The sequence below is a fragment of the Fonsecaea pedrosoi genome (genome assembly GCF_000835455.1).
Source record: "Fonsecaea pedrosoi CBS 271.37 unplaced genomic scaffold supercont1.5, whole genome shotgun sequence".
Classification (NCBI taxonomy): domain Eukaryota; kingdom Fungi; phylum Ascomycota; class Eurotiomycetes; order Chaetothyriales; family Herpotrichiellaceae; genus Fonsecaea; species Fonsecaea pedrosoi.
The window spans coordinates 213664-232351 of record NW_013550611.1 but is presented as its reverse complement, the minus strand read 5'-3'; the positions used below and the strand labels follow the sequence as shown (position 1 = coordinate 232351).

The window sequence follows — 18688 nt, the reverse complement described above, 5'->3', positions numbered from 1 at the left end:
AGGAGTAACCGACTTGTGTTGTGGTGTGTAGTCGTCCTGTGGCATATGGCATATGTGACTGTGACTGTGGCAAACCCTCGTCACTGTCAGAGCAGAGTCACATCCCGAAGACAAACAAACAAAGAAAGCACTGAGTAAGAGAGCGAGTGAGTAAGTGAATCGGGCAAACTAGCTCGATTGCAAAAGAATATGATTCAATTCAGAGGGCCACGCAACAAGCCCGTACATGTCAAGCCCATGTCTCGTTCGTGCCCGTCCTTGCACCTTGCACCTTGCATCCTTTCCCTGAAATCATTGGTCGCCCAATGTGGCAGATCAATTTCTAACAAAGAAACAAATGTCCCAAACGCCATGCATGATATGGATAGATCTTGTTACGGTGCATCCCAAAAAAAACTCCGTGAAAAATGCTGCCTGCTGCCTCGTTATCCACAGTTTGATGGTATCACTTGCAAAAATGGCAAATGGCAAGAGTTGAGCTCAATGATCATACGCCGCACATCCCGATTCCGCCAGACCTCACACCTCGGACGAGGTCCAGCAGACTGTTTGCAGCCTCGCCCTGGATTACGCTGCTAGCGAGACCAGCGACTGGAAGGGAATTACATCGACCGTCATCATCCTCTCCACGCGGACTAGGAGCCGGGCTAGAAAGCTGTAAAGGCGTGCTCTGCTTGGCATCCAGATTCGCCTCAATGACAGAGGGCTCAGGAGTATGATCTGCTTGTGACAGAGGAGGGCTGCTTGGGACATGGGATGGTTGTATCAAGCTACTCTGACTCTCTTGTAGCGCGTTAACTTCGTGATTCCATCTCGCTGAGAAAGCGGTCGGGACTATCTCTGGCATAGGCAAGCTGGACAGCTGTTTGACAGCCGGCTTAGGCCCCATGGTCGCGCAAGCTCTAGCCACAGCGACACGTGCTTCTTGATCAGCCGAGCTCTCTGGTGCCGGGGTCTGTCGCACAGTCGACGAAGATTGTGGTGAAGAAGAAGGCTTAGACAGCCGTGGTGGAGGGGACGTGATTCGGGGAACTTGAAGACGACTGAATGGTTTTGTAATCTGGTTGGTTTGTATTTTGTACAGCGCAAGTTGTAGTCGAGTCCGCAGAGTTTCGGCTTTCTAGAACACGGGATTAGAGCAAGGGATGACAAAAGTGGCCTAGACCAATTACCTCGAGCATCATCTGCTTCCTGGCATCCTCCTCTGCCTTGGGCTTTTGAGCAAGTGTCTCGGCTTCCTCAATCATTTGCATCTCATCGTCTTGCGACGAGCGGTTGGTGTCAAAGTCGATGAGGCTGGACATGCTCAAGCTGACTTGGGATGCTTCTTTGGCGAGACTGGGCCGCTGGGGCGGGACAAGTTGAGACGTGCTTTGCGTGAGGGTGACGGCGTGCTAACATATATAACTTAGAATCGACACGGCCCGTCATGAAACCTAACGTACCATCTTGTCCAGGGCTTGCTGGCTCGGCTCATCGTGAATGTGGAACTCGCTCTCGATCAGGGACGACTCCTCCTGTGAGCCGCGGAATGTGGTGAACGCGGTAGCCAGAGTCGACCTGCTCTGAGCCATCGAGGTCTGCACATCATCCTCATCATATTCGGACCGTGTGTCACTCAGCAACTCGGTCGTTTGTGAGAGGAATGATGCTGCCACTGTTTCTTCGGACTGTGCTTGTTCCTCGCCGTGTACCTCTCCAATCTTCCGTTTCTGGCCGGTTCGAGGACTATTCGAAGGGAAGTGCTCCGGGGAACGAGGCCGCTTTGTAGAGCTCCGTTGTGCGACGGGACTGGCAAGTTGTGACACTCTACCTTGCACTTTGGAGGAGAGGTGTTGGATGGGCGCGTTGGGGTCCTTGTCACCAAGCACGCGTCTTGACGGAGACGCCATGTTGCAATCTGAGGATGAGCAATGAGTTGCACTTTTCTCGAGAGTAATGGCAGACTCGAGTAAGTATCCTGCCATGCATGTTAGCAAAGAAATCTTCTCTGAGAGTTGTCACAACCGACTCAACCCAACTCACCACAGCAAGTAAATAAACGGTCACTTTACTCGGACCAGAAGAAACAACACAGGCCAGACAAACAGGATTCTCTAGAGATAGATATACCGTGGACTTTTTCGGCGATCTCTCTCTCTTTCAGTAGAGAACACGAGATCGGAGACGCGAATTACCACCCGGCCAAAGCGTCCAAAAATTCGCGGGTGTCACGTCGAGGAAATGGGAAATGGGTATTTAATGCACAACATGGAAAATGATGCACACGGTGCAATTTGGGGAACCCCCCCGAAGATCAACCAGCCAGAAATTCATGGGCCGAGGGTCCTTGCGCGTGGGGTGCCGGGTTGGCTAGCGAAGCTTCCGGAGGCGCGTCAACTGCTTTTAACTGGGGCGACTTGAAGCCTAAAGCGTCCGCGAGGGGCCCTCGAATTCCAACTGGTGAGCCCGCCGTGTCTCGTGGGTGGGTACCAACTCGTTGCTTTGGCTGGGACTCTGGGGAAAGCCTCGTGAGCCTCGCGGAGCATAACACTTGGAGCCTCGCCTCTACTCGTACGTTCCTACATAGGTACCTAAATCTTGACACCTACTTACAGAGATACAGACATAAATACGTACATTGATACATGCTACATACATGATGAATACAACAGGAATGCACCCTTGGGACAATCCCCTACGCCTCCATATCAAACAGCTTCCCTAATGTCTCATCCATCATCATCGCATCATAGACATGTGCCGTTCGAAACGACTCCCGCACTTGCTCGAAGCTCGTATACCCTAGTTTTCTCGCAAGTGGGCCAAAATGCATAAAGAACCAGCCTGTTTGCGGCGTCGTTGTTACGGCGTTTTTCTCTACCTGGTTCTTCTCTCCCTGTTGGCCTGCTCGAACAGCAGTAATCGCTGTTGGCATCACCGTCAAATCGGTGGTCGGGCTTCGTCCTTGCTGTTTCCTGACCTCCTCTTCAAAGCATGCCCCAACGGCAACGATCCAGAGAAGATCCTGCTCCTGTGAATGCGCGGTCGGCTCACTGTTCGCTAGCCTCTCCAGCGAGGGAACCTGTATCGTTGCTGTTGCGTCGAGGTACTTCACCCTCTGCAGGAGCACCGTGTCCATTGCCTTGATCTGCTCCAACATTTCTGCATGTTGCGTCGGTGCCGAAAACCATGGTTGTCTGATGGGATGCGCTTCCAGGCTTAGGTATATGAATAGTTGCGCCGCGAGACACAGTGAGGAGTCTAGCGATCTGCGCGGTGTGTTTGGCGGAGGTGGTGTGTCGAGCTGATCGGCGGGACTGTGCCAAAGATTCCACAGCCTCATCTTGAGGGCGACTCTGCGCAAGAATGACCACCGGAATATCGGACTGAGGTGGTCTTCATCGGACCAAGTCCCACGCCTTTTCACTTCTTCAACAGCGACCAGTTCTCTCAGTGCGGCGAATATATCCGCCAAAGTCTGTGGGTCACCAGTCTGCCCAGCTCCTCCCACGTTTCGGGTCTCGTCAAACTGGGGAGGTATCGATACGTTGTATTGACCACTCCAGGGTCCAGGGTCCCACGACAAGGGATCAATTTCGGTGCAAACGCCCGTCACGACCGCAATCTTGGCGAAGAAATGCACAATCAATTCTCTGTATACCAGGGGCAGACTGTGAAGTCCTCCCAGGAGGCGAATAAGTTTCTTCAAGGCGTCACGATGCTGGGAGCACTTGTCGTCCCCTGTTCGAACGGACTCGGAATATTCTGCACTTGCCAGCGGCCAGATGGTCTGCAAGATGAGAAGGAGTTGATCGTACGAGTAGTCCAGGTTGTCGATCAGCTTTCGGAGGCCTCTGAAACAGTGCACAGAATGTTGCATCGATACCTGGCGGTAGCAATTGGCCCTTTCTGGCTGCGCGATGGCCATGAGGTTGTACACGTAGGACAGCAAGCCGCTCAAAGGGGCCGCGTGTTCGAAATACTTCCTGTACATGACGAGATGCATTCGGTACAAACTCCCTCCCTCTCGGCACGCTTCAAGTTCATCGGGCCAGTTGATTGCATAGGTAAACGATCGGACGTAGGTCAGGATGTCGTGGGAGTCAGCGGTGATAGGAACCGGCATGCAGTCAAAGGGATCAGACGTTCCATTTCCCAAAAGTCCATAGGGTTCGGGAGTAACGACAGGCGAAACAGGCGGATCGCCTCGAGTGTTCCCAGCTGACGTCTCTTTGACAGAATCAGAACAGGATCGGGGTTTTTGAGAGGTTGTTCTTCGGTCCTTCTTCTTCCTCCTATTTGGGCGAGAAAAGGATGCTGCGCGGATCGCCAAAGCGCGCACTTCCTGGCGGTCTCGTTCTCGTGTCACCTGAAAATTGCCGGGTGTTTTGGTGCTCATGAACTGCACACCCTTGGAAGTCGCGCTCTTCGTCACGGTCGACTGTTTCGCCATCCTCCCCATGTCATACACGATTGCTTGGTGGAGAGACGGGCCAAGTTGCCGTCATCCTTTTTCTGCTTTTCTGGAGCTAGTCTGTGCAGCGGCCCCTCTCGAACCCTCCCACTTTGCCCTGAGGCTATGAGACTGTCGTACCGAGTTCACCAATTCTTACCGCCCGAAGATCAACAGGTTAGTCATCCAAGTTGGCGAATCATGCTATTCTATCATGCAGACAGATTGGTCATGCTAATGTAGTCGAGGTGGCTAGCTCAGTGCAGATTCTGACCAGGAACAAAGTCAACCAGTCAGACTTAGCGACGAAATGGCTAGAAAACGTGTAAGTTTCTTACAGTGAGAATGGAACACTGGTGACGCTAGGTAGAGAGAAGTTTGGCGTTGTTGCTGACAGACTTACGGCCAAGCGTTGGTGGCTAGTACATCAAGGGACGAGGCTACGCAAGGCTGAGCCAGGCTGTCCTGTGGTAAGGCGAGAACACTAAGTATTACAGACGACGAGCAATTCAAGAGGGCAAACGCCACATCTCCGGACCTGAATATACATGTGATCGTGCTCATTCTTCATTCTTTGTTCCCAGTCGTGCGTCAAATGTCATAATCTCATAAACAGAGAAATCAGGCTCAGCCTTGTGAGCAAGCGGCCATTCAACCAACCATCTGCTCTCAAAGTTGTCCTGATCCCCATCAAATCTGTCTTGTCTGCATGCATGTGTAGAATCGATAAAACCACCGCGAGACTACGTTACCCCTTCTGAATCGTCTGGTGGCAACCAATACTCTCACATGTGCTGGGGCAAGCTCCAATCGGTATCTTGAAACACTGAAATCATCAAGTCTGTTGATCTTCATGCTGGCCCCAATGAGAACTTCCAAGGGCAAATAGCTTTTCTTCATCTCTCTGCTCATGCAAATCGCTGTGTTGATCAATCAAAAAACACGCACAAGGCTCCTCCATGCAAGTTCTCGCCAATAGCTCGCCCATTTTCTCCACTCCAGATTTTCAAATATGATTCGCTTTGAATCTGTCCTATCAACGCCGTGGCAAAAGAACTTGTACCAATGCGTCCGGCACTGGGTTCACAAAACATACGCTCTCCTCGCAAAACCATCGTTGTTCAATCAAAACATTATACTCGAAACGGATTCTCCATCAAGCAAACGGGTCATCCCTTGATCGCGGGTTGGCCATTTGTCGCGGAAAGTGGGGTGGATGAAAAGTATTAAACATTGCCAGTCGTTCTCCGATGCTCATCGCGTTGTGTCCGTGACTTGGTGTCGTCGCGAATGCGCTGGTGCTTATGAAAGGGTCGCTCAAACTCGGTACGTGTCGAGGGTTTTTGGACCGGTAGCTTCGCTTGTTGGGATCCAGCTCGAATGGGCTCCCTAGTCGCTTCTGAGTCGAATCAGGTTCGGGCGGGGCAAGCCCACCGGAGCTCGGCCGAACATTGGGCTTCGCCAATGCCGTCAACGCAGCTGGTAAAGGTGGGACCGGCGGAATGCCATCAGCACTCGGAAACTGAGAGGTGGGTGGAGTAAAGAGCCGCTCGACGTGCTCTCGGTTGTTCACTGCGCCGAACGTTGCACCACGATTTCGCACTCGAATTCTTCGCTGATTGATGTCCCCTGCTCCGGTGAAGACCAGCTCAGGTCGGACCTGGGGTTCTGGCTCAAATGTGGTTGGGGCAGGGAGCCGGTTGAGGTCGACATTGAGCTTTTCGATGTTGCTCCCGCTGGGGCTGAGTTCGTCCTCCAAGTTATGCTGAGCTCGTCGTTTGTTGACATTGAGAGAGCTCTCTGGCTCTAGTTTGAACGGCGAGAGCAACCGCGTCCCAGTGGCGTGAACAGTATCAAAGTGCTGGTGGCTAATATGGCGTCGATGTTGAGTGTTGGAGTTACCTGACCCATTCCAAGTACTGTAATTAAACGGCGAAGCCAAGCGTGGGATGCTGCCCGCAATTTGTAACTTGTCGGGTTCCGACTGGATACCTAAACCGGCTGGGGTAGAGAGCACCATGGTGTCGGACGAAGCGTTGATCGGGGTATTGAACCAGTCATCCGACATCTGCTGGGTTGGAGGCGAATCTCCCGTAACGAGCTGTGCTAGAGGAGCCGTTGCACCACTAGCGACGAGCGAGATGCCTAGTTCCCTGGTGGCATAAGCGGTTGACACTTGTGTGTCTTGATTTGAACCTAAATGAGACAAACGAGAGGCTGGCCGACGGGTAAATTGTTCATGGAATGGCGAAGGGCTCCTGGATTCCCGCAATCGCTGGTAATGGGCGGTGATGGTGAACTTCTCTTTGCACAATTGTTTTAATCGCCGTCTTGTGGCAGACTCTGAAGGCCAGGCACACCTGGTGTCGTTGTGGTCGGTCCGGAGAAAGTCATTTGGTTCTGGCGTCTTGTCCCTGGTGATGTTTCGCGTCTCAATGACATTTCGCATCTTGTATCGTCGGATGAGAGGCCTGCTAACCCTAGATGCCCTGGGCCACGTCTCCTTCGCTCTGCGCGCCACACGATGACAAACACCTGTTGGAGGGATGCTGCCTGGCACTGTTTTGAACGGAGTGACAGTGGGGTCCGCCAGATACATTTGGTAGACGTTGAATAAATGATTGTCCATTTCAATACTCCATTGCACATTCCCTTTGGACAACATGGTGTTGACCTTTAGTTTCTTGTTCTTCCTCGACGGCGTGTCGGGAATGATGTTGACCTTTGTCGGCGAGAAAGGATCTTGCGACTCGTTCTCAGGGCTCGTCGCGCTGCCGTCGAATGAGGTAGGTCGCGTGGCGAACGCGTCCTCGGACGATGTGAATGAGGAATCGGAACGAAACGAACATTCCGAGACAGACCTGTGCATGTCCCAAGCACCGCTCTTATACTCTGGCAGGACGATCTTGGTCTGGGCGATTGGGGTCCGTGGAAGCTGGGAATCTCTGAAGGTGGATAACTTCAACCGCTCGCTCGGGGAGGGATCTGTGATGCTATGATTATAGATAGGTCTTCCCAAAGGATTGTGCAATTCAATCGACGGTAGAGCAATGTCGGCATCCACGTATTCAGATTCCTTTTGTACCGAGGGAGGACTGGAGGGGATAGGGATCTCGGAAGCAAACAGGGTTGCCGGAAGAGCGTTGTTACGCGCCTGGAAGTTGTCCATTCGAATTCGCGACCGGCGCAAACGACAGGTGGAATGATGGGGCGGCGGAGGTAATTTCACCTCTGCAAATGTCTGATCTGGGGTTTTAGGGTCGTCACCGCCATCCAGACCCAAAGGCGCGAAGTTCCGAGGGAGGGTGATGGACATGTGTGGTTTACGTAGTGCGGACAAGGACAACGGTGTCGGCGATGGTTCGCGATCGGCCATGGGTTGTATGTGGTATGCGCGCACGCTGACTTTTTGCAATCAGGTGTTCGGCGCGATATATACAAGCAGGCGCGGAGACCCGACCGATGCAGCCCTGTCGAGGAGACTGAGAGAGTGTGTTTTTGCTTTTCAAGGGTTCATGCTGTGAACGCGCGTTGAGACGGACGGTTATGCGGTTATGCGGTCAGTCACGCGGACGAGAGTCGATCTGAAGGCGCCACGGCGGCTGCAGGCCAGATGGTGAGAATTTTGTATGAGCAATGGGTATACAGCGAAGGACAGGCGACTCGAAACAGTCGCGATGGATTGCGACGGCAGAAAAGCGTGTTGGACGCGCAACTTTCCAAGTCGGCAGACCGCAGACGGGGAAAACGTGGCAGTACGGGAGGTACAGGTCGGCAGCAGGTGGAAGTTGAGAAAATGATGGTGGCTGGGAAAAAGTCGTGAGAAATTGGCGAGACCGGGGTGTGTCGATGCGACTAGGGTGCGGAAATAGAGTCGAACGACGTGATGGACGTGTTGAATGGGAGGGTTTGTATGTAGGTCGTGAAACAGAATATTTGTTTACACTTGTTGACGTGATGTTGATGGCGATATGGATTTGAGTCGAGTTGGGTTGTTGGGTGGTGGAAGGATTGGAATGTAAAGAAGCGGGCGGATGACTTTTTGTCTGGGAGGGTTGAAGGAAGGAATGATCGGGGGGGGAGACTAGGAGAAGTGGACGAAGTGGACGAAAGCCACAAAAAAGGCTTGGGGGCGTCGGTCGTGGTTCAGGGTCTTCGTAGGCTTCACCTTCTGGGCTTCGGCCCCCCAAGGAAAGACCCAAGTTCCCAGTGCAGTGGAGAGGACCACTACAGGGAAGAAGGGGAGAAGGAGAGGTGTGGACTCGGGGGAGGGGGGAGAAAGAGAAGGGGGCAAGGCTCGTGCACACCCACACACGCCCTAGGGATTAACCAACCAGGTACAGTGGGCACCCAGCTAGGAAATAATGGCTAAAGCTGCCCGCTGCCCAGGCTGCCACAAAACCCCCAAAAGTAAAGCCGCACCACTAGGATCTAGTAGGTGGGAGGGAGAGAAAGAATAATGACAGAAACAGGAAAAAAAGGAAGAGGAAGAGGAATATGGTGATAGGAGAGAGGTCGAATTGTTCTTATTATCCCCATTGACGGAGCCACTAACTGCGCAGAACAGAGACAATTACGTGTTGAAGGCGAGTTGAAGGACTAAAGACAAAGAGCCACCAGCCAGGTGAGCAGCGCATGCAGTAGCAGCAGCAGTAGGTGTAGCAGTTACAGTAGCTCCAGCAGATGTTCACCCGATAGTTCAGGGTTCTGCACCTCGATGGTCATATGTCTTGCCAGTAACGGGCTGCCGACGGAGATGGTAAGACGAAGGAACAGCTCTTCGCACTCTATACCGCCTACTGCAAAGCTACTCCCGATGCTCCTTCAATATCAACCACTCCCGCTACTTGGGCTCCTCTTGTCATTTGCTTGTCTCCTTACGAGTGCTCGCTTCACTTTGTTCGGTTATGCTTCAGGTGCAGCCATTTTCTCCATCACGCTGCAAAGGCACAGACTCGCGTGTCCAGCGGTTCCCGTGCTCCTCCACTTCTGCCCACAACAACAATAGAGTGTACTTCTGGGTCGAAGCACCCCTTTAAAGGGTCCTGACTCGGATGGATGCTTTCCACGAAGGCGGATGAAAGAGGATGTGGTCGTGTGCCGTTTGCATTGTGTGTGAGTGTGTTGGTGTGTGGGTGAGCGAGAGTGCGGGCCGCAAGGGAACCAAACCAACCTACTCGACGCGTCTGGCTTCCAAGAGACGCGAGATCAACGCGTTTATGACGCTAAATATGCGAGCCGAACCTATGTGGGTCTTTAATAGCCAATCATAATTTTACAACCACTGACCTCGTACAGTTACGAGGAAGTCGCTGACGCCACCACGACAACGCCAACGCCGGACTTCCACTCGGTTTGCCCAGCTGCCGACTGCCCATCCTCATTCTGTGCACTAGATGTTGATCTGCTGCTCAGAGTCCCAGTAATCGGTACACTCGTAGCATGAGTTTGTTACCCCTTTTCCACTACTTGTGCACGACGATCTACCAACCAAGAACCCCACGTCTCGTCGAAATATGTACCTCTTAGGAGGTAAGTAAACAAACACGACCCCGTCTGCCTGCCTAGGTAGGTACCCGAGGTATGTATGTGAAAGGTGGAGTTTATCAATCTGCACCTCCACGATGCACCCAAGAGAAGAAAAAGAAAGCAAACAATACCCCTTTGTTTCAACTTGTCTCTCATGGCCCTTACATCGCTGGTCGTGACAACAGTCAACGAAATGACCAAAGGACCAAGGACCCGGGGTAATTGTACAAGCATCCCTTGCATAAGAAGCCTGCCGAGCAAACAACCAGCCTGCCGCCATCTCTCCTCGTAATATCTTGACAGGTTACACGAGACAATTCGGAAAACCTTGGTTAACTATGGCCGGAGACTCAACGACGTCAGCATTCCCTAGAACGGATACTGGGGGGTGGCATGGGATGCGAAGTAAGGTATTCTTTTGCCATTAGGTTCTTTGACAAAGCAGAGCAAAAGGCCTTGGTGAATTCTTTTGCACAAACGAGACACAACGTGCTGAGCAGGGCAAGAATGATCTGGCCTAGCCTAGCTGGCATGATATCCCGTCGCCAGGCTGGGTTTCCGATCTCATGTTTTCCCATCCAAGCCACAGTGAAACCATTTTCCTCGGTTGACGGAAAGGGATATCCGTGAACGCGAAGCAAGATCGATTTGATTTGATTCGATACCTTGTACCGACACGAGACACGAGGGACACGAGGTATCTACATACTACCTACTTTGTACGGAGAATACACAGGCGACAGAGTTCACCCGTCCCGCTGAAAACCCAAACCCAAAGACAGCACGGACAGCTGGCTTGCTAGTCAGCTGGTGGGGTTTAGACTTCACCATCTGCGACACCAGATTAACGACTAAACCCGCGCCCCGTCATCATCATCACGTCTTTTCGTGCCTTCATCCATCGGTTCCTTTGTACAAGTCGTCACATCCTTGGTTCATGTACAAGTAACTTGCTTGCTCGATCTATCACATCCCTGGGACAGTGGTCCACTTGTGCTCCCGAAACCTTATGCCTTATGCCATCCCACATTTCCCCCCTTACTCGTAGGTATGCACGAATTACCCTTCAGACCGGTTTGTCTCAGGCTCTCCACGTTGATGATGCGACCCTACCAGCTTCCTCGGAATGTTGCTTGGTGTACGAGAAGGCCTGAGTGCCCACCACCCTCCTCCCACCAGTCCCGTTCCGCCTGTACCCGTCCTCCCAACTGCCAATCAACGCGCGGATCGCCTCTTCAGCGACCATCACGCCGCGATTGATGTCCTCGACGCCCGTCCAGCCAGGCACGTGCAGGAAAGCCACTTTGCCAACGCGCTCTGTGGCCTCGTCATCTGAGTCGGACCGCGACGGATCTGAAACAGAGGACGAGGAGGCGTTGTTGTTGTTGTTCACCACCTCAGGTGAAGCTGACGAGGACACCGATTCGGTTTCCTTCTTGTGGCTCGTGGCTTGCCAATCTCCTCGTCTCTGCGCCTCCAGCCATCTCCGACTCAAGCTCTCAAACAGGGCGTACTCGCAGAGGAACCGGCCGGCGTCGCAAGACAACTTGACCACGGCTCTTCTCCGATGCTCGTCCGCCTTGGTCGACGACACGGGCATGTTACTTGTCCCCCACATCAGATTCCTGGGCACGCTTGCTCGTCCGAGTCCGATGGGCGTGATCGGGACCGCTCGCGTGGCGCTGGTGGGCGTCTCGGCCTCGTTCACCCCCTTTCCAGAGTCCGCCAATGGCTTGTCCATCTCTCCCGTGCCCAAGAATCCTCGCTCTCTCAGTCCCCCCTGTACACCGTCCTCCCACCGACTAAGCACGTCGACCTCATCCCATGCGACATATAGCACCTCTGGGATCCCCTCGGTCCTCCACCGGTTCTCCCCCCAGGTGAAGCCATCGCAGTCGTCCACGTCCTTTATGCGGTAGTTGTCCCTGTGTCCGCGGATCTCAAGGGAGTAGCAGTCACGTCCGCCGGCCATGCCAATGTGCAGGATGAAATCGGGATTGTGCGTCGCGATGAGGGTGGGTACGGTGGTCGAGACGGTCGAGTATGAAACCCGGACGGCGGAGGGATGAACGATCAATTTGATCTTGTAGTCTGGTGATTTACGCGGAGTGTCGGTCGCTGGCGAGGGATAAAGCTCCTCGGGCAGGGCCGAGGCGATTAACCACGAGGGATTTATCAGGAAAGATTTAAATGGCTAAAATGGACCGAGGATGATTATCAGCATGAGGCCTCCAAATAAAGGTACGACAAAAGGACATGGTTTGGGAAGCCCAGAATCCAGGGTCAAGACGCAAGGCCACAATCAAGGTAACACAATCGCCTTGCACAGCAACTCGGGAGGGTATAGATCGATAGATCGACACCATCAACGAGTGCCCTCCCTGCTCCAGCCAGCCGCATCGTCTCGATGAGCTTAAGGGACACTTCCATGTCTTGCCTCCCACCCCTCAGCCACATTCTCTGCTTTGCAGCATCAAATATGTACAAAGGTTGGAGCTCAGAGCCCGATATCGCGAAAGAGATCTAAACAATCCCCTGATCGACCGATCGAGAGACAAAGGAGAGAAAAAGAACTTACGCCGAAACCTGTAACAAGAACCTTGACCTCCCTCAAGGGAGGCGCACCATCTGCTTCAACGCGACCATCGTCTCCAGCACTGCCGTCATGCTGGAGCGGGTCTGGCGTCAAAGGACCGGCGTCGCCCATTGTTTTAACGTTGGGATATTAAAAAAAAAAACTGTTTGTTTAGAAAGGATGATAATAATATTTTGTCAATCTGTTCGTGTGTTCCCGTGTGTGCTTTTGAGTCCTCAAATCCTTATCGGACGGACCCCGCCTGTTCGGACGAGACTTGTGCTCGCTCGCTCGGCTCTTCCTTTCGACTGCGGGGACGCGAGATCTCTCGGATTATCTTCTCCGGTCAGTCGCAAAGTCAACGACGTAGATGTTTGCGTAGGTAGCGACGCTGCTAGAGGAGTCTGGAGGGGGAAATCGGTAGAGGTTAGAGTGGGATTGATTTACTAAGAAGGAGGCGGGTAGGCGGGTGGTTTCCGACTTCGGGAGTTGATGAAGTGGTGAAACAAAAAAGTAACACGACCGCAGTGGTACGTAGAGGGGTATGTGTGGTGTCTCTGTCTGTCTCTCTCCGTGTGTGCGTATATGTGTATGCGTTCTCTTTTCTCTCCCTCCTCTTTTACAATTCCGTCGATCGAGTGAGTGAGTGAGTGGAGGAAGGGCACGCGCACCAGCCGGCCGGATATATCCGTTGGTCCCAAGCGCTGGGTGGTGTGGTGTGGTGTTTTTCCTGTCCTTCCCTGGAACAGGTTTGAGGAGATACACCGATAAATATAGAGAGATCAGGATCACCGCGAATCCTGTTTTGTTCGCTCAACTCAGTCAATGTCAGCAGAGTGAAGGCGGCATCGTGCAACCAAGTCTAGTCAGTGTGCCAGTCAATCGGTTTCAACGCTTGGAGTGAGTTTTGTCGGCCCCGCGCGCGGCCGCCGGATGTGATGGGGAGCACAGAGGATAAGATCGAGAAGCCAATTTCATCCACTTCGAGAGCTACGAGTAGCTATGTGATATGTATCCGGGAGTAGGTAGATAGGTACGTAGGTAAGTATGTGCGAGGGTGGCTGGCACAGTGTACGTGAGAGAGTTAGGTATTATTGACCAAAAAGAAATATATAAAAGATTAGAGTCGGACGGTATCTGCCAGATTATTATTACCTATCATCAAATAAACTCGGTTTCCCTCTTCGGGCTGCCCCAGGGCGAGAGAGAGGCGGGACAATTTTTCTTTCCTTCCTTTTTCGCAAGGGCGGTTGTTGGAAACCTGTGGAGAAAACTGAAAGTCAATGTCATCATCATGAGATCGGCGCAACGTGCGTGCCTTGGTGTGTTGGAGAAAGAAGACAAAACTCGGGGTCGATAATGCGGGTTGATGTTGCCTCCTCCACATCCGTTGGATCCTCTTCCTCCTGCTCCTGCGTGATCTCTCGTGTGCCCTTTAGCAGACACATATGTGCTTTTCTGTACTGTACTCGGCACACACTGTCTACTCGTACATGAGGCATCAACCAAACCCTCCGCATCTCCAAACGGTGGCCACGCGGACAATAAGCAATCGAGTGCTCGATATCAACTACGTCTACAATTGCTGCTTGGAACAAGATGAATTCTGGGATTAGTTGCTTTCTCGGCGTCATTGTCATTGTTCACTCGCTCAAAAAGCGCTCTAGTATGTTGGTCTCTGTGCCATGCGCCCTTTGCAAATCCATGTCTCTCGAGAAATACCACCCTGTTCGTGACTTTCCAACATTATCCCTGATCCAACATCGCACAAGCCCCCAACGCCTCGCTCAGTTGTGATCCTCCCATATCTTCGAAGTCCATCTGAGGAATAAATGAAATCAAAACCAGGTCCATCACTTCGTGCAAACCAACCGTTCCATCCGTCTCAAGCTCGCTCTCAGATCCCGACCACCTCGCTCGCCCTCATCCACCAGCCACTTCTCCATCATCACCCTCACTCTTTTCAAATTCCCCTGAATTGGCATTTCTTCCCCATCAGCCACGCAGCCCGGGTTCAACAATGTCGCAAACACATCTCCCCAAATATCCTTCTCCCAGTATCGCTTGAGGTTCTCCTTCAATTTCCATTCCTTCTTTTGACCCGGACCTGCGAGCGTACTGCCTCCAGCTGGGATTGTCTCGATGTATTTACCGAACAACAACGAGTGGATCACCCCTGCTGCCCCGTGATAGTCAATTTGCCACTTCCAGGGTCGACATTCGCGGATTTCGGTACAGTCCTGAGGACAAGAAGGCCAGTCGGCGATGAACTGTGCGGTGGGCTTGAACATGCGTGTATCGATGCCGCGGCCAAAGTCAATCAGTCTCAGGCCCCGAGATTGCCACCCGTGATGTCCCTCCGCCTGGAATGGCGCTGTCAGATCCATGGTGGTATCGAAGCGCACGAGGCAATTGTCACCCTTCAAGTCGCCGTGGAGGATGCCCACACGATGGAGGTCCTCCAGGGTCCGCAGAAGCTCGACACTGAACCACATAGCCACCACTTCGTCTAAACCCTCCGCAGGTTTACCGGCTTTGACATTCTCGCTCCGTGCCATATTGATCAGGTCGAGCAATGTCCCTTGCGGGCTGTAAGAGAGGACGAGGTAGGCTTCATCGCGGTAGAGATGGCATTCGTGAGCGAGGATGATGGACTGCATGCTTCGCGCAGCCGAACCGAGGCGCTGTTTGATCAAGCGGACGATGTGGAATTCCCAGACCAGTGTGCCCGGCGGGGACTCGGTCTTGAGAGCTTCAAGCGGTTGACGGGATGAATCGGTAAGCTGAGACGACGGTGGCGTCTGGTTCTCCTTGTCATGGTCGTCTGTGTCTTCATTCTCGGCTGGGTCGTAACTATCGACCAGATACACCGGCGCAAACGCCCCCTCGCCCAGTTCTCGCTTGACTGCGTAAACTCGGGTTGTCTCACCGAATTTGAGGATCGGGGGAACTGCTTTGGTTGGGGGTTTCTCGTTCTGACTCTTTCTGGGACTGAATTTCACTTTTGACTTTGCTTGTTTTTCAGCGTAAGACTTCAAGGCAGGATAGCGTCCAAGAGTGATGCTCGAATGATCATAATACCCCTTTTGGGTGGAGAGGGGCGGGTAGACAGAGGTAAGGATCTGGTTTCGGACTGCATCGTCGCACGGATTGCATTGTAGGTCTGGGATGATTGGGCCTTTTTGAATCTTTGACAGGGGTGATCTGACAGTCGGTTTCGATGGCAAAGCTGGGGTCTTGAAGGTCTCCTCATTCGTGGTGGGCAGGGGAACGGGCGAGGAATATGGGTCCGTCGGCTTGCGGGGTCCTTTCTTCTGTGGTGAGGATGTGGTGAGCTCATCCTCGGTCGCGCCAGTCTCACAGTATTTTCTTTTCGCCGCTGGGGAAGCAGACGTTGGCGTCGCAAGCTCCTGCTGCGGGCTGCTCAGGAATAGATCCTCAACCCCGAGTTTCGACGGGCTCTCGTACTTGGACTTGCTAGGGGTCTTGGACTCGAAGTATTCGGGTGCGTTGAAAACAGTCGACGGGGCAAGTGAAGATTCGGTTCGCTCTGCGATTGGTGTCATGAACGGCATCTTGTTTTGTGCCAGCATCGCCGGGTCACGGTAAGGTCGAATCGGGGTCGGCTCATAGTCGATAGGTGGAATGGGGATAAAGCGAGGTTTGTGTGAGATCTCTTGATGTTCGGGGAACTCGATGTCAACTGGGGTGGCGAGGGCGACATCGTTGGCATCATTGTTCAAAGCCTCGAGATCTTCCGCACGCTCATCCATTAGTGCGGCCTGGTCTGCAGACAGGGCAACAGTGACATCTTGCACAACATCGATATCCCCAGCGTCTGTCGCACCCTCATCGATGTCACCCGCCATCATGGCAATGGCTTTGGTGTCTAGGTCGTCAAAGTTGCCCTCAGCAATGGCAGCAATCGCTTGGGTGTCAAACCCTCCAAACCCAGAAGTCTGCGTTTGGTTCTGGCTGGACGAGTCCATGTTCTCTGTCATGTCCTCTGAATGATCTCTGGTTTTCGCTCTCCTTTGATTCTTGGTCGAGCTCGCTTTGTCCTTGACACCGGAAACATGTGCTAAATCAAGATGTGGGACGTGTCTGCTGGCGGTGAAGTCGGACCAAGGAGAGACGCTTTCAGACTGACTTTGACTTTGTGAGGATTTTCTGATGGATGCTAATGTATCGTCACCAAATTCACTACTAGGAGCCGACACTCGACCGGTTCCTGTGCTCTCGGCGTCCCCTGTAGTGCTATACCCATCGTCTACTTCCCCTTCAGTGAAATCGGTCTCATCGCCACTCTGACTATCCTCTCTGGCTCCTGCTGGTCTGCGGATTGGCTGGTTAAACATATCGTATATCTCGTTCGTGGCAGCCTTTGAGTGAAACGTCATGGTTGGCTCTTGCGAGGAATTTTTGCGCTTCAACTTCTTGCCGGTGGGTGATTCCAGTCGAGTCTTGACCGTCTGCGTCTCCTGTTTGACTTCTCTAATCTTCATCTTCCTCTCCTTCTGTTTCGACGGCTTGGATGCCGGCTGAGAATCTGACTGTGGCATACCGACCATAGATTGGGTCGACACATCGTGAACACTGAGGCTGGAGGTGGCACCGCTGTTCAGGTCGATCTTATCGGAGAACGAGTGTGTAAGATTCTCAATATCCTCCGGCTCTCGAGACTTGTTGATCTTCGACCTCACGTTCATCGAGGCATTGGCGGCAGTTGGTTTCAACGGAGTTTCTTCTTCTCGTGGTCTCCAGTCCTTCTGGGCCCAGCCTCTAGACATGGCTCGAAGCTCCTCGAAGCTGAATTCTTGGTCAGTGTCGGCCGGGTAGATAGCTTCAAGGTCTACGAAGACCCGTTCGGCTCGACCGGTGCGTGGATTGACGACTTGATGCGATTGCTGTGCGTCTTGGTTTGACAGCGACCGTGCGGATTGTCCCTGTACTCGTGATGCCTAGGGTTCCACGAAATCGGTCAGTCACTCTATCATCAAGGGGAAGAACAAGACCAAAGTCCTGATAGTAGTCCAAAAGTTCAGATTGTATTGATTGGCACTAGACATGAAAAAAGGTCAATCATACCGGATCCTTGAATATTTCCATTTTTTGGACCGACCCGACTCTCCCTCCAGCCTTCAACTTCTCTCCCGCCCATGATCGAGCCTCGATAGTGTTCTCCTTCTTGCGATCCTTCATTGACCCGATGGTATCCCAACCTTTCGTGCTGTTTGTACTCAATTGCTGCTGTTGAGCATTATCGGCATCCGAGAAAATGGCCATTTTGGGCTTTCCGGAGCGCGACGTTGGTGCAGAGCTGGCACTTATCCCATTCCTCTGCCGTGCTGCTTGTGGGTCGTCATTCCGATGGGCAGAAGCAAACGGATCAACCTTGGCGGCGAGGGCCAGGCGAACAGTGGGCAGCGCAGGGGAGCTGGGCTCATCGTCTGCTTGCGGCCTGGCATCGAATCGCTGCTGGAACTGAGCGTATTTCCGCGTCAGTCTTTCCATGGGTCTGGCCTCCCGCTCAATGCCCAGCTTATATACTTCGTCCGCTTGTGCCCATCTCCCTGCGGTTTCCAGCCATGCCGCAAACTCTTCATAGAACAGCCCAAGTCCTTCACCGATACCGTGTCGAGCAAGGAACGCAAAGGTCTCTCTGGGTGTGTCCGAGAAGAAGCGGATATAATGCAGCCACAATTTCAAGTAGCGCGGGTCATTCTTGTAGTGGTTTGTGGTGAGGAAAGCCTTCGTGGCTCGCTCCAGCAGCGGCAGAAGCTGAGATTGAGGTGTTGATTGGGCTGATGGGTATGCGTTCAGCGTCCATTTGACATATCGGTCATAAATATCAAGAGGGTCGTCCAAATCCGCTATTGATTGGAGTTCGATTTCATATTCTTGTCGGATGGCGTCGTTGAGTGTTTTTGTCTCTTCCAAAGTCGGAGTTGCGCTTGCGCCTAAACCCCTGGAGGAGGAAAGAGGCGACAATATTGAGGCAAGCTGCTTGACTGATCGGCCGCCAGGGAGAGACTGGATGTTTTCCTTGTGGGTTTCTATAATGTCGAAATTAATGAGGTCGCTGTCTGCGGCGACAGGTGCGGCCATTGCTGCTGTCGTAGTGTCTGCACTGTCTATCCTGTGTCCGT

The 18688-nt window shown here is 52.8% G+C and overlaps 5 protein-coding genes across 5 annotated transcripts; all 5 read right to left on the bottom strand.

The window, feature by feature from the left end:
* Positions 1–487: 487 nt before the first annotated feature.
* Z517_07549 (uncharacterized protein) lies at positions 488–1892 on the bottom strand (the record flags this gene model as incomplete). Its single annotated transcript, XM_013426070.1, has 3 exons — positions 488–1120; positions 1173–1394; positions 1446–1892. The coding sequence occupies 3 exons, from the start codon at positions 1890–1892 to the stop codon at positions 488–490; spliced, it is 1302 nt and encodes a 433-aa protein (XP_013281524.1).
* A 785-nt stretch (positions 1893–2677) lies between these two features.
* Z517_07548 (uncharacterized protein) lies at positions 2678–4435 on the bottom strand (the record flags this gene model as incomplete). Its single annotated transcript, XM_013426069.1, has 1 exon — positions 2678–4435. The coding sequence occupies one exon, from the start codon at positions 4433–4435 to the stop codon at positions 2678–2680; it is 1758 nt and encodes a 585-aa protein (XP_013281523.1).
* Positions 4436–5591: 1156 nt separating this feature from the next.
* Positions 5592–7811, bottom strand: Z517_07547 (uncharacterized protein; the record flags this gene model as incomplete). Its single annotated transcript, XM_013426068.1, has 1 exon — positions 5592–7811. One exon carries the CDS (start codon positions 7809–7811, stop codon positions 5592–5594), a length of 2220 nt encoding a protein of 739 aa, XP_013281522.1.
* A 3234-nt stretch (positions 7812–11045) lies between these two features.
* On the bottom strand, positions 11046–12671 carry Z517_07546 (uncharacterized protein; the record flags this gene model as incomplete). Its single annotated transcript, XM_013426067.1, has 2 exons — positions 11046–12158; positions 12543–12671. 2 exons carry the CDS (start codon positions 12669–12671, stop codon positions 11046–11048), a joined length of 1242 nt encoding a protein of 413 aa, XP_013281521.1.
* Positions 12672–14392: 1721 nt separating this feature from the next.
* On the bottom strand, positions 14393–18647 carry Z517_07545 (uncharacterized protein; the record flags this gene model as incomplete). Its single annotated transcript, XM_013426066.1, has 2 exons — positions 14393–17485; positions 17628–18647. 2 exons carry the CDS (start codon positions 18645–18647, stop codon positions 14393–14395), a joined length of 4113 nt encoding a protein of 1370 aa, XP_013281520.1.
* Positions 18648–18688: the final 41 nt, after the last annotated feature.